A 15,213-nucleotide genomic window follows, 5' to 3' on the forward strand; every position below is an offset into this window, starting at 1 on the left:
TCCCAGATTCTTGCCTTTCCTCTTCTCTCTTTGCTTCTGAACATGCCTTCCTTTGCTCCTTCCTCTACCCACAGTGGCCCAATTTTTGTGATTGTTAGCTCGGGCCTCGACTGATCTGGTATGAGATTCTCAGTTTCAATTCGGATTTTTGATTTTGGCACAAGTTTTATGCCGGATGCCCTTCCTGACGCAACCCTTTGCATTTACCTGGGCTTGGGGCCGGCTCGGGGAGACACTGGCCCTTGCCCCCCCCAGTGGTTTTACTCAAACTGTTGAACGTAGTTCATTCGGGAATCTCCATTATTTAAAGAGTCCAGTTTTAGTTTGGATAAAGAAAATTTTCACTGGCCAAGACGGGACTCAAACCCAAAATTCCGGACACTGACCCTAGAAGGTCAGAACCTTATCCTGCAGACCACTGGTGCACACTGCCATTACGGGACAAAAATTTAAATAGATCCTGACACATCTGATTGTATGCTGTGTGCTACCATCACTACCGAAATGTCATTGTCGATAAGCAGGCTTTTTTAATTTTAAAATAATTTATTCTTGTGCGAACACATTAAAAACAATAATAACGAGGAGTCCGATGGTGGTGTGTCACCATGGCGACACAGTATTGGATGGTTCCATTATTTGTCTCTTACAGGGGCACACGTGTATTATTTGCACGAATCATTTGATTACTCGTCTATCATCAGGAATGTGTGAATTTGGTACTCGAAGCTATTTGATTATTTACATGTAAATTGCCCAATAGTTTCCAAATTCACAAGATGTATTGAACCTGTAGCGATGCAATGTTGAAATAGTGGCACTACGTAAGAAAAATACATGGAACTTTCTCAGTGGCGACGTGAAAAGCGTCTCCGTACTGGACAAGGGGGATACCCATCTTACTTTTTAAGGCACGAAATTGATAGTCTATATGGAGGTAAATATATATTATAGTTTCAGTGATACAACAACTACTAACCCCCGAAACAACGGACAGTTTGAATTAAATGTCAGGTGTGACTGCTACCTACAACTGATGTGGGTTAGCGACCTAGCATTAGCATTAGCTTGACCGTTCTACTAACAACAAACACAGAAGTTACTGTGGTTTCGTTTCTTGTCTGTTGTTACTACCGCTATATAACCTCTCGTTTAGGATCTCAAAAGGTCATTAAAGATGCCCCTTTTTGGAAAAGCATTCAGTCCAAAGAAAACACCCCCTCGAAAGTCTTCATCCTTGTCTAGCCTTCACACGGTGAGTTGAAGCTGTTACCCACCACTTACAGGGCACTGCAGACTGAGAATTCGTGTTTTGGTGCCTCTGAAATGTGGCATATTTCATTAGAGTGCGGCTTCACATCACGAGAGTTAAATCTGGTATAAATTATAGTATATCAAAGACTTGGATTTTTTTCCTTCTTATCTCTTGCAGCTGGACCGTTCAACAAGAGAACTAGAGCTTGGCCTTGAGTATGGAGCGCCTGTAATGAACATTGGAGGACAGACCTGGAAATTTGAAGATGGACAATGGACATCAGGTTAAAACCAAAAAAAAAAAAAAAATGACATAAAAATTATGACAATTGAACATTTTTCCTGATCTTGTATTTTTGTGGTATCATCACCTAGAATCTGGTGGGAATGTGTCCAGCAGAGAAATGCAGAGACTTAAAAAAAGGAATTTGCAACTAGAGGAGGAGAACAATCTGCTAAAACTGAAAATTGAACTTCTCTTGGACATGGTAAGCATGGGGTGTGTTGTCTGAATACAGAAATGCTTTCATATGTTTTGGTGTCGCATATAATCATCAATTGAACCTGTGGTGTCTTTCACTGTCCTGACAAAGCTGTTTTTTTTCCCTCGAAGTTGACAGAAACAACAGTTGAGTATCACCTGATGGAGAAAGAAGTAGACGAGATAAAGACTCAACGTTGACAGAAGTAAAGCTGAGCACTCTTGTATGAAGTGTTCTTTCAGTTGAGTTAAGCTCTTTTTGTAGCCAAGAATCTGTTTAATGCCAGAATATGCCTCATAGATCATGCTTGTTTTGTTGGGGGCATTGTATCCTTACAGGGTGTCTACAAGTCCTTACATTTTATGTTGTGAAATCTTTATGACCACAAACATTGAATCTGATTCAATGTTTCCATCTCTCGTTTTCTTTTTCTAAGAATTTAGTCCGTATTATAAATCTTGAAACATGTAAAAGCCGAAAGGAGAAGAAGAAACATGTAAATGTCTCAGGACTGAAGATATCCCATTCTAATAAATGTAGTATGGTTTTATTGGCTTGCAATTATTTCAAAAGCAATGTTTAACACTTAATATCAGGAAAAATGAATAAAGACACAACATGTGTGCAATCATGATGTTGACAATCTTGGTTTTCATCCTGAAAAGTATAAAATGTATTTATTTGATTTATGATCAGACAAGATATTTATCATTCATTCTCTACTTTCCTTTTGAAAAACTGTCAATAAAGCATAATAAGGTTTAAAAATCATGTAATTCAATGGACGTGCTTTCACTTGATCCTGACAGAAGTCGATTTATAAATGCTACGTGGGATGTATTTTCATATGAATTATTGTGACCCTGCACCCAGTAACGGAAAAAATTAAAAACAATGAAATATTAAGCTTTCAGAGTCACTGGCGTTGAGTATTTGAGTAACATGTGACTCATTTGTGCAACCCTCGAGTGAAAATGTGTGACTTACAGCTGATGGAAAGCAACTAGGCCTTTTCGAGGATTACTGAGGCAAAAAAAAATCAAGCTCAGTTGGGCAAACAGCAATTACACTTTCTACAGCTGAGGGCAACCGCAAACAAGGCTCAACCAAAACAATACATGACGCAGTTTTGCTGCCGTCCCGTGGCGGCTTTTCTCCTGGAAACTTGTTGCGATGCTGCACTGTCTCGGACAGTTAGGTTAGCTAGCCGCGAGGTCGCTAACATTAGCCGCTCAGTTGTGTACGACTGCAGTCGTAGCTCAGGAAAAGAAAAGAAAAAACTCGTGGACCGTCCGCATATCAATGACAGAAACACTGAACCTTCAAATATGCGCCTGGATATTGACTGATATTTGGCCGTTTTTGTTTCCTTTCTTTATCGCTAGCAATCTGTGAAGCTATCTGTGATCTGAAAGGGCGCAGAAACTTAACTATAGGTGAGTTAATAGAAGGAAGCTTGACAATTCACGTTAGCTGGGGAGTCACCAGTGAATCCTTCAAAACAAGCTAACTCCGTCTGACTAGTTAATACCAGAAATGACTCGTCAACAAGGTTTGCTTAGTGGACTCAAACCTTAATACTTCGCAAGATAACTTTACTTTTATAATCGAACCCTTGTGGCATTAGTTAACTTTAGCCATTAGCCGAGGGTTAGCAGGCAACGTTAATCCTGACCTGTGTGTGGGACCTCTCGCTAGCGTAAACTACGTTTAGATTTTTATCAATTAACCGGATGCTACTCGACAATCTATTTACATACACGCTGGTGTCTTATTACGGTGGAATGCGCCCTCTCGAAACCCACTCATCACATGCTAATGTTAGCCACCATTTGTACAACATTGTCACGGGTATCGCTTAAGTCCATACTCCTTATGTAAGTAATCGTTTTGCTTTGCCCCATCCGGGACCACTGTTTAAGTAAATGTGTCTCGTCTTTCCATCAACGTCGTCAGACCGGTGTTGCTCCAACGCCAACAACAAGCCCGTTTGCAGTTAGCAACCTCTGCTGGGTTTTAACTCAAGTCCGATGCTTTGGCTTGTGTTATTGGCAGGCCCGAACATGCCGTAGAAGACCTAGTAAAAGTAACATGCTGTATTTACAGCGTTTACATAACAAATGTCGCGATAGTCGAGATGAATGGGATGAATGGGGGGCATTTTGATCGGAGCTGTCAAACACGTTGATGCCGTTACTCAAGAAGTGGTGGCGTTAATTCCGGTGCAAGTTAACGTTGTCTCCATTCCCAGGTTATGGATCCTGATCGCCTCAAGCGGAGAGAGGAGATTCAAAAAGCAATGAGCTTCATCCAGTACGTACTTTAGTAATACTCGAAGTTAAGTGATTGTGTTTCGTTAACCTTCACACCCAACCCCCTGACAATGTGCAGACCTGTTCTTTAAAGTGATGAAAACCTTTCTCTCCTGTCTCCTCAGGTCTTCATTGCCTTTCCCAGAGCCAGAGAGTTATGAGGTGTGACATCAATCGTTAAGTTGTTTGGAATTCAGAGCATCCTTATTTTGAACATCTTCAGGGGCCTTCTGAACCTGCCTATGTCCCCTCAATGTTTTTCTGCTCTTTTGTTTCATTGGCATGTTTCTCCCAAGGCTTTTCTGACCCAGTTGGTGTGTAACTTACTGGATGAGGGCAACTCGTGCTTTCGAGACGGGGACAGCCGTCAGGCCACCCAGCAGTACGGGGAGGGCATCAGTGTTGCCCGGTATGCCCAGGCAGAGGCCCTTGTCATCCCCCACGAGCTGCTCGAGAGTCTCTATGTCAACAGGGCCGCTGCCTTCTATCAAACGGTATGGAAGAAGGAGGTGTCATCTGCAGCTGTGTGTGTCTATAGCTCAGGTGGGACCCATAATATCTGGGCCTACCAGCCCAGGCACATACGGTCACAGCCTAGCTTGTTTTATTTCCTTCCATTTGTGGATGTGGCTCCCATTTCAGTTGATTTGTAAAACAAAACAAAACAAAATAAAACTAAATTAATCTTGATTCCCTGTAGCGCTTACAAGATAAAGTCACCTTTAGACAAAAGATTTTTTAAAGCCATGTTAACCACAGTAAATTTGAAGTTGGAAAGAGGAAAATTAATATGCCTTTCTCCAATGTTTACACTTCATATTAATGTGGTTAAGTAGCCAGTTGATGCAATGAAAGCAATTTACCACAAAGCTGAAGCAGTTTATTTTTCTTTTAAATGTGAATTTATGTTGTGCATTCAATTGACGTTCTCTGTGTCTGCCTGTTAATGCATTATTTGTTTGTTTCCTCAGAGGGAGTATGATCGTGGTGTACAGGACTGTGACAGTGCGTTGTTTGTGTCAGAAGGCAGTCGCAGAGCTTTGTACCGCAAGGCTCTCTGCCTGAGGGAGTTGGGACGACTCCGAGAAGCCTACGAATGTGGAACAAAATGTCTTCTTACTGCACCACATGTATGTTGATGCTTAAAAAAAGTGTTCTGAAAGCTCAATTTAAATTTCAGTGTGTTTAGACATTGATTCTGTGTCATTAATTTTAAAGGGTTTTTAAATTTGAGCATGTGGTGATCACACTCTTACTTGTATAGTGTTCCCACTTTTCTTACAATACATCCTTCAGGACAGGCAGGTGAGTGACCTGGCCCAGGAGCTGGCGAATAAACTGGGCCTCAAGGGCCGTAAAGCCTACATCAGCCCTCAGACAGAGTCCACTGCCACAGAAGGGGAAAGTCATGGAGAAGCGCCTGCATCGACTGGAGAGGTGGGTAGCATTGCCGTGCTGCAGACTTTGAGTTCAGACAACCTCCATTGGTGTAAAGAGAATTTATTGGCTTACATTCAGTGGTCAGGTATATGTCTTGACATGTATGTCATGGTAGACATTCACCATTACAATGCATTGGGGCTACTCAGATGGGCCGTGTTTGGTCAGAAAAAAAAAGTCAAATATGTTTCATAATCAACTAAATACTTTGTGTTATTACAAATGGTAAAAATATTGGGATGCAGCTGTCAAATACAATACTTAGAGATTCAGCAGGATTTTATCATAAAGTAGGTACAACAATCCTATATAACTTTTAAGTAAGCTCAGTTGAAAGAGCTAAATAACCACAATTAGAGAACAATGGTTTCACTAAGATGGTTATAATCACTTTAATAGTGGCTATGTCATCTCACTATAGTTGTGACTGCACTGGCATAAAATTGGTGGTTGTCTGCCTCAGATGATGAATTACCAATGTGGAACCCCACGCTGTATACACTACTTAGTCTCAGCAAATCCTAACCCCTCAATGCACAGAGTTTATATGTTAACATCAGTTTTTATTAAATTTGTAATAAGCTGACATGTAATGGTGAAGGCCTTTGTCTTTTCTTTTAGTTGTCCTCCAATGGGCTGGAATCCCTTGGTGACATTGGACCAGGTAGGACAATACCTGCTCACCTTTCACATCTCCTCTCTTCAAGCCTTTTGGCTAACACACATTTCTTCCTTTTTTTTTTATTTCTGCCCATCCTTTTTTCAGCAGACCTGTCCAATGCACAGTGCATTCCAGCTCCTTTGGCTACACCCATCCCAGTCAGTGATGACCCTGCAACCTCAGTGGTAACTCCATGCACTGACCTGTCTGAGAGCCCCAGCAGCCAGTCGCTGCCGCCAATGCCATATTCGGTCCCTGTTTCGGAGCACATGGATGAATGCAGTTCCATAAAGGGGGAGCTGGGAAGTCTAATGGATTGCATTCCTAAAAAAGTTAGTGAGGTGAGAAAAAGGCTGTCAAATCATGCATGGCTAATCCCTGTAATGCCATCCCTTTAGCATGTGTCACGTGTAGAAGGTCAGGCAAAAGTAAAGAATACATAAAGATAGACTTTCATCATTTGGTAGGGTTGTGCGTGTGTCTTTTTTCAGTGGAGTAATATAAGTAACTGTCAACTATTGCTTGTGTTCTGATCTAGAGTCCAGTCCAAGGTGCTATTCCAACAAACCTTCCAAATACTGCAGTCGGTCTTCGGCCCCCCTATTCCCCGAACCTTCCTGCTCCATCACCCCAGCTTCCCTCTACCTTCTTCAGCTCCTCCATCAGTGATATGTCCCCTCTGGAGCCGTACTCGGCGCTAGCCCAGCGAGACCAAGGCTCCACCCAGGCGCAGGACGCACTGGGTGGGTTCTCCACTGGGGCCTTGGATGGAGATGGGAAGCCAGGTGTCATTGTTGGAGGTCTGGACTCCTTGTCTGAGTACACTCTCCCTGGTGAGTATGAGCTCTATGTTGCTTTAAATCTTCATGGTCAGACAGCTGACAAGATATTTTTGGGCATTGTTGGTCAAAAGAACAAATACAATTACACAGAAATCGGATGATTGCAATTTAAACCGTTGCAGGGTTCCCACGATTGGCCAATTTTTCAGTGATGGAAAACAAGAAAAAAAGTCAAATGTTCTGGAAAAGCTCAACTTGTCCTGCAATATTATTTCTCCGTCCGCTTGTCTCTGCCTTATGAGAGGCAGGGAACAGAAATGGGTCGAAAGTTATGCACATGCATGTCATTTCTCACACTGTCTTCAATGGGCAACATTGAGACAGCACTATTCTGCTTCTAGCTGGCATCCCATTTGACGCTACCAGCAAATCAAATTTGCATGTTCCCCCAGTGTAGTCCTGCTACCCAGTGTTTCCATTTGACTATGCTGCTAGATTTATCTGCTTTTCATACCCCGGTAAGGAATCATCTTTTCCTAAGAAGTGCCTCAAGACTACATAGCCACATTCATATGAATTGTTGCTCATATTGATCCCTGAAAGTGAGGTTTTTCTTTCCCGTGGCCGGTTTCCTCTCTGTTTCTCCTCTGTTGAGTGACACAGGAGCAGCAGAGAACTGTAGTGGTGTCTGATTTCTGTTCTGATGACCATTTACCATATTGTGTCTCTAGATGGATTAGTGTATTGGTGTATGATGTGATAACTTGTCTGGTATGCTGAAAAAGCTGAGCATGTCTTGAAAAACATTTTCAAGAAAAGAGTGAGGAAAAGCTTCACGTCTGTTTGTTTGTATGTTCTGAAAGACTTTTGTCTGAGCTGAATTCTCACATATCAGACCTATAGCTTCTCTTTTACAAATGATTTATTATCTGTAGAAAATTGCAGATATTAAGCATGGTTAGAAAAACTGGGAAACATCAATTTGGATCTAGAATCAACACTGTTGGACAAAAAGCACAAGGTGCTTCAACTCGTGTGAAGAATTACTTAATGGCAGGAGCTCAGCCAGCAGCATTGTGTTTTTATTTTGAATTAAGAATTCTTTATTTATCCTTTGCAGGATATTGTTTACCTTCTCCATTGATTATCCCATCATTTATGAACCATGATTAGCGGGCAGCCTTTTAACAGTGTCAGGGTAGCAGTTCGGGGTTTAGTGTCTTGCTCAACAACACTTAGGCAGCCAAGTTGGAGCTTGGGAATCAAAGCTCCTTTTTGGTTCAAGACAGTCGATCAACTACCTGAGCCAAGCCTGTCGCAAGGATGTGTTATCGCTATTTCCTATTCATAAAGAAATGAACCAAGCACCTAGGCCCTAGCTGCATTTTTGGGTAAAACAAAATCAAAATTGAGCCCAGAATGTGTGCTTGGCATACCAAACACTTTTGAGTGAAGAATTCCATATTTATTACTTCTGCATCTGGTTAGAAAATACCTCCGCTTCTTCATGATCCTGCTGCATCCTCCTACGGATCACCATTCTTCATGATATGGCTAAAACCTGAAATTTGTTTCAGCTGCTGTCTGTCCCACAGAAACATAACATACTGCGTCTGACATCTGTGACCTTGTGTCTGTGGTCTCTAGGGGGACGGGTTTGTCACAGTTTCATCCCTGGAATGCGAAACCATAGTGCTGCACATGCCGTAAGTTATATGCACGTAAGGACAGTATCGTTAAATATTGTTTCCATCAGGTATTTTTCTGATTGTGTAGCTATACAGCCATGTCTGGCTTACATCTCAAGCCTGATGCTCTGATTCATCCTCAGAATGGTCCAGCGGGAACCAACCTCTCCCTACTGTCTAGGAATCCTTTGGTTGCCACACACGAGTTTCGCCAGGCCTGCCATGCCTGTTATAGCCGAATCGGTGAACGTCTTTTGTTTTCATCTCAAATGTTTTGAGTTGGAAGTGAAGGTGTTCAAGGCAATTTAACTCTTACCACAAGAGAACTTTGTCCTCTCCTTGCTTTTAGGTCCTCGAGTGATGGACTACAAATACCAGCCAGAGGCAGCGCATCGATGTAAGCGAGACGTATTGCTGTGTCGCCTCAAGAATATGGAAGACCCCACTTGGAAGAGAATTCGGCCCCGACCTGCAAGGAACAACTTCTTAGGGGCTTTTGTTCTCTGTAAAGGTATGTTAGTATTTTGAAACTGAATTCTGAAAATCCAGTTTGAGAGGCCAAATAAGTTTCTATTAAAATTCACACACCCCTTCATGTCTGGGTCCAATAGAGGTGCAGGAGCGTCAGGAGTGTCAGTATGGGGAGAACTGCACGTTTGCTTACTGCCAGGAAGAAATTGATGTGTGGACCCAGGAGAGGAAGGGCGCACTGAGCCGGGAGCTGCTGTTTGATCCTTTGGGAAGCACAGAGAGACGAGCACTCAGTGTCACCAGGCTGCTGCAGCTCCACATGGGCATGTTCATGTTCCTCTGTGAGGTGAGCTCTGTCTTTTCAAGCACTCATCTTCTTCTACTTACCCTCTTGCTCTTTCACTTTGCATGCTAAGAGAAGTTGAATATGGGCCACCTGTACACTTCTCTGTTTTCGACAGGAATGTTTTGACAGTAAGCCTCGCATTATTAGCAAGCGAAGCAAGGAAAACTTAGCAGTCTGTTCAAACCTCACAGCACGACACCCATTCGACGACAACAAGTGAGCGATGCCTGTTAGAATCTTCACACTGTGATATCATTTCGTCAGTAGTTTTAAATGTTGAGAATTTGTTTTAATGGAGCAACACTCACCACAGGTGCCTGGTGCATGTAGTGAGGTCAGCCAATGTGCGCCACAGCAAGGTGCGTCCCCTACACCCCCTTTGCCAGTTTGATGTGTGTCGCCACGAGGTTCGCTATGGCTGCCAGCGGGAGGACAGTTGCTCTTTTGCACACTCCGTTATAGAGCTGAAATGCTGGGTACTGCAGCAGGACACCGGTGGGTTGAACACACTGATGTTAAACCTAATTTATTTAAGTACATTTGCTTTGTCTGTCATAGATATAATGCCATAACTGGATTTTTAATATGATTACGGTTGACTGTTTTTCTAAAAAAGTTCTAATCCAGTGCACAATATTGCATTCAGTGACTGATTAAAGAGCACTGCAGTCTCTGGAATGGTGTTTATCAGTCCCATTTATAAAACATGTTGTGTTACCAACATTCAAGTTCTGCTTACTAAACATTCATGAATTTTTCATCCAGGCATCACCCATGAAGAGATGGTGCAGGAGTCTAAGAGGCACTGGCAAAGACTGGAACAGAATGCACAGAAGCAGCAGAAGGTGAAGCAGGAAATAAATGACACCCAGTCACTTTTCACCAACACTCTTAATAATTTTACCGGCGCTGGCTCGTTTGTAATTCTTTTTCATTTATCTTGCAGCCCATCCATATTCCCCATCCGAGCAGCAGTGCACCTGTTGGAGGGTTGGGAGGGATGGGTGGTGGCGGTGCAGGAGGAGCAGCAGGCGATAGCATGGGTGGAGGTGGTGTCGGCTCAGTGGGAGCGCTGGGTGCAGGGATGGGCAGGGGCCGCCCCCTTAACCTGAAGATGAAGTTTGTGTGCGGCCAGTGCTGGAGAGAGGGACAAGTCAACGAGCCTGACAAAAACCTCAAGTACTGCACCGCTAAAGCAAGACACAGGTCAGTAGAGCATTTCCACAGTGGCTCTGGTATAGTTGAGGTATGTGTATGCAAAAGACTGTCGCAACAAATAATGAAAGCAATTCATTTAATCGATTTTCAAATTAATAAGCCTGAAAATTATTCAGTTAATGACTGTGTCTGTAAAGCCATGCATTTCAAGGTAATGCCTATTAAGATTTCCTACTCCAGACCAACAATAAGTTGATTTGGCATCAGAATTATGCACTTTCCATTGCTTTGACTGTATCCAAACTCTTCATTGCTGCAATTAAAATGTACAATTTACATGTACTGTAATTTCCAGACCACAAGACACTACTTTTTTCCTCATGCTTTGAACACTGTGGCTTAAACAATGATGCGCCTAATTTATGGATTTTTTTGGTGGGGGAGCGAGTGAGCTTTATGCCACTGAAACGTGTGTGTGTGTGCGTGCGTGCTTGCGTGCGTGCGTGCGTGCGTGCGTGCGTGCGTGCGTGCGTGCGTGCGTGTGCTGGTATGGCTTATGTTCAGGTGCCCTCAATACGGTACATTCATATGTACATGTAAATAGTGCCATGTAATCCTCCTGGTACTGTGTGCTTGTGCAAGGAAAACTGTGTTTTGTTGGTAAACTTAGAGTAACTGTCTAAATAATAGCAAGCCCAAGCAAAGTCCATTACCTACAAAACACAATTTTCCTCACTGTATTTTGTGCTCTGCGTCTCCTTAGCTGGACAAAAGAGCGTCGAGTCTTGCTGGTGAAATCATTTGAGAAAAAGAAGTGGGTTGTAGTTCGACCTCTGCCTTTCTCCCGCACCTATCCACAGCAATATGATGTGAGTACCCTCCTTTCCACACTCTCCCCCACTCACATGCTGATTCCAGCTGACTCTGCTTTTGCCCCGGAGGACTGTTGCTGTTACTAACTCTTCACTCTCAAAGCTGCTCACCTTGTTTTTCTGTATTTGCCTCTTATACCCTTGAGGTATTCGTATTGGTTATAAAAGAAATGTTGAGTAACACATTACCTAAGCCAATAAACCCGGAAATGTCTTCTTTTCCAATAACAAATGTCCTTTTAATTCTGGCTACAACACAACAGTTGTCTGAAGCAACAGTGAAGTTTCAACAATCGTTGCTTGCTAATTTGAACACAGACAAATCTGCATTAATTGTAGACTCTTCGGTTTCACCTGTGTTTCAAACAGATGTGTGTACATGTGATGAAGCAAAAGAAGTGCCACTATATTGGGAATTGCTCATTCGCACACAGTTTGGAGGAGAGGGATGTCTGGACATACATGAAGAACAATAGCTGTAAGATTTTGTGTCATCATTTCCTGTATTGCCATGAGTTTGCAAGATATGATAATACTTTATTGATGTGTTTTGCACAGGGGTCTATTGTCAGTCTTTATTTTACAGTAGTCTATTATTTGATGCCTTGTTAGTATCTGATAATCAACATGAGCAATAAATAAGTATAGTATGCTAAATCCATTGTAGTGCTCTACATGCACACACCTATTCTGATATTTAAACATGGGAGCTGAAAATGATGTTGGCCCTTGTGAAATTTTCTTACCAAATATTGTCTTTTTCTGCCCTGTGCAGTGAGAGACATGCAACAGATGTATGAACTGTGGCTGCAGCTCACCAATCAGAGTAGACGAACAGAGAGCTCGGCTGTGACCCCGCCCCCAGAGGACAAACAAGTCACCATAACAGCAGATTACACAGAGAGCATGGTGAGTGATTACGTTAATGGCAGAGTGGGAACGCGTGGCTTCGTACTGCAGCGGTATCAACGTGGTGGTGAGATTGCTCCTCTGCAAGTTAATGAAACCTGCTTTGTTTTTGTCTGGAAATGTTCCCTTTTTTTCAATAGCTACAACAGTTTCACCTTCCTATTTTTTTAAATTAATATTTCACCCAAAATCCACTCATACTGGAGAACTGATCTGTGATTTGTAATCAACAATTAAATTCATCCTCCATCTTTATTTTGAAACATCACATACGCGAGTGTGCATGTCGATTTTGTGCATTCTGTCATCAAGTGCTCTGATAGGCTTTTTATAAGTCAACACATGGGTTTGTTCTTAGTAATGTGTGTTTCATGGCAATTTGTGTTTAATGAAATCCAACTCTTTAATGCGTGTTATTCCAGGGAGGCCGGAGAATGTCAGATGGCGACGACCTCTGAGTTAAGTGGTGTGACTCCAGACGGTTGAATGCTGCTGAGCTGCAGGTGGAGGCAGTCGAGCCACACCAGCCACAAAACGAACAGTCTGTCTCTATGCCAGTCTGACCTCTTCTAGCACTGAGCCAGCAGTAAGAGCGCAGATGTACTTACATGAGAACCCCCATACACATACACTCACACTCACACATTCACACAGCCCAACGTACACAGATGACCAGAGGGAAAGCTTTGACAGTAGAAGCAAGCAGAACCTGGCTTTAACATTTTGTTTCATATCACTGTGCAGTTGAATACAGCACCTTTAGGTTCCACTCAAGGAGATTATACCACAGGAGTTCCGCAGTCAACAAGTTTTTTTTGCTTTGACTAAAATTATCCACTCGTGTTCCCTCTCGGACCTGAACATCTTACTCTCCACCAGGCACCTCTTAGTTTTTTTTCTTAGTGTTCTCTTTTTAGGACACCTCACAGCACCGAAGTTACTCTTAGGTAGTTGCGCTGGTCGTGATTCACAAGATTTGCTTGGCGGTAATTCAAAACGCACTTGAAGCATGGAGCTCTTATGCTAAAAGTTGACATTTCAACTTGAGTGCCAAAAAAAGCCAAGCTGACGGTGCTGTCGATGGCGGTCCAGACTGACGAGGCATCTCTTAAAAGAGGTCTGCGTGGACACTCCTTGTTTGCAATAGAACCAAATCCTACTCTCCTTCCCTTGTGGAAAAATCAGTGAGAGGGTCAAGGTAATTTTGAGTGTGACTTTTTTAGTGGGAGTTGTACTTCCTTGTTATTTTGTCTGCCATATTGGTAGAGCACTATGAATGTAATGCCTGCATGGGCCTTTAAAATTAGAAAATTGGTCATTTAAAATCCTGTCACTGTGGTCGAGACATACATGAGAATATTTGCATGCTCAATTCTTGTGATAAATTAGTTTTACCCCCTCTATTGAGCTGGATTCACACCAACTGTTTCTGCACCGAATGAGCACAGCCAGGTAGCCACATGCATATCTTATTTGCAGTCAACAAAAAGCGGGATTAAAAAACATGGTTTTTTTGGATCATTATCATCCCCTGTGACTAAAGTAACACACACAAGGCTAATGGCTAAAAGTGTTTGCCAGAACAGCATAGAGTATCCATCATCTCATACTTTAATCTGTACTGGCATGCAGCTGACAGTTGGTGTCGGAAGGCCACCAAACGAGTCCTAACTAAAGCTGCTCTCAGCAATAGATCCATTTAGACCGCAGTTGCCCATTAAGAAATTTTGATCTCACTGTGACTGAAGCCCAGTGTAAATGTTAGCATGCCTGAGACTTTCATTATGGATGAGCAGCGGTGAATACCCTGAAAAGCTGCTGGATAAAGTGATTCATGAATAGACTACAGCTTGTTAAGGCATTTGATTGCTAAAATATGAAAGGTAATTGGAAAGTAAAGGTAAGCCGTCACGCTTTCAGTCACGCTGGGGTCATTTTTTCACTAAAAAGCAGTCGCACTCCCACAGCCTTCAAACAGAACCTCTGTTCCTCACGTGCTCCCAAATTTTAGTGTTCCTGATAGCTCACAGCAGCCCCAAGAACGGTTTCATTGCGGGACACCTGCTAGCTTGAGACAGGGATTCACACCCCGTTTTGTGCCTATAAACAACACATTCACATGTGACATAAATATGCACATACAGACATAAACGCACATGTACACACATAAACACACACACACATACACACATAATTGGAGGTAGGATATCTGTTGCCATCTTGTTCTATCTTGCCTTCACTGTAGATTGAGAAACAATGGAGGTTTGTCTATATTCAGATGCATATACACACATATTATACATATTTGCAAATAATGGTATACTACTAATGATAATTGATAAATTAGCAGTTAAGCTTAATAATTATATAACCTGAAAAACCTGTATTGATTACATAGAAGAACTTCTTGTTATTGAGGTATTGCTATATGACATGTATCGCTGAACTAGATGAATATAGTGATTTTTTTTAATTTTTTTTTTTATTATTCTCTTTATGTTGTAATTTTTCCTTCTCTGTGGGTTGTTCCAGACAGGGGTGAGTTTTGATTTTTGTCTCAGGTTGAAAGTATTGAAATTGATAAAAGGGTAAAACCGCTAAATTAGTGTCCGAGTAGAGAAAACGAAATACTGTTTTTGCAAGTTTTGGAATATAATTTCAAGAGACGCAGCGCTGCACATTGTATTTGAGGTAGTTGGAAGGTTAATTGGCTTTCTGTAGAAAATTTTACAAATTTAAAATGTAATTACTTTGGTGAGAGTATGTTGTTTAAGAGTCTGAAGATAAGTCAAAAAGCTCAGATGACCCATTAGTTGTGATCTTACTCTGCAGCCTATT

At 42.2% G+C, this 15,213-nt stretch overlaps 2 protein-coding genes across 4 annotated transcripts; both read left to right on the plus strand.

The window, feature by feature from the left end:
* Positions 1–826: 826 nt before the first annotated feature.
* cby1 (chibby 1, beta catenin antagonist) lies at positions 827–2,638 on the plus strand. Of its 2 annotated transcripts, none has more exons than XM_086140591.1 (5): positions 827–937; positions 1,157–1,255; positions 1,433–1,538; positions 1,630–1,742; positions 1,868–2,638. In XM_086140591.1, the coding sequence occupies exons 1-5, from the start codon at positions 932–934 to the stop codon at positions 1,934–1,936; spliced, it is 393 nt and encodes a 130-aa protein (XP_085996717.1). In that variant the 5' UTR covers positions 827–931; the 3' UTR covers positions 1,937–2,638. The 2 variants fall into 2 exon arrangements, with proteins under 2 accessions (XP_085996717.1, XP_085996718.1); XM_086140592.1 differs by having other exon boundaries at positions 884–1,014.
* A 338-nt stretch (positions 2,639–2,976) lies between these two features.
* Positions 2,977–13,058, plus strand: zc3h7bb (zinc finger CCCH-type containing 7Bb). 2 transcript variants are annotated; one of them, XM_086140749.1, is made up of 21 exons: positions 2,977–3,172; positions 3,988–4,049; positions 4,174–4,210; positions 4,345–4,542; positions 5,020–5,178; positions 5,345–5,485; positions 6,110–6,152; positions 6,255–6,490; positions 6,688–6,982; positions 8,579–8,637; positions 8,763–8,862; positions 8,969–9,130; positions 9,231–9,436; positions 9,552–9,652; positions 9,750–9,931; positions 10,202–10,281; positions 10,383–10,642; positions 11,358–11,463; positions 11,836–11,944; positions 12,242–12,375; positions 12,798–13,058. In XM_086140749.1, the coding sequence occupies exons 2-21, from the start codon at positions 3,991–3,993 to the stop codon at positions 12,831–12,833; spliced, it is 2,703 nt and encodes a 900-aa protein (XP_085996875.1). In that variant the 5' UTR covers positions 2,977–3,172; positions 3,988–3,990; the 3' UTR covers positions 12,834–13,058. The 2 variants fall into 2 exon arrangements, with proteins under 2 accessions (XP_085996875.1, XP_085996876.1); XM_086140750.1 differs by having other exon boundaries at positions 3,041–3,172; positions 6,258–6,490.
* Positions 13,059–15,213: the final 2,155 nt, after the last annotated feature.

Source organism: Fistularia commersonii, chromosome 33 (genome assembly GCF_037954325.1).
Source record: "Fistularia commersonii isolate RoL2024-O1a breed Wild chromosome 33, RoL_Fcom_v1.0, whole genome shotgun sequence".
NCBI classification, from domain to species: domain Eukaryota; kingdom Metazoa; phylum Chordata; class Actinopteri; order Syngnathiformes; family Fistulariidae; genus Fistularia; species Fistularia commersonii.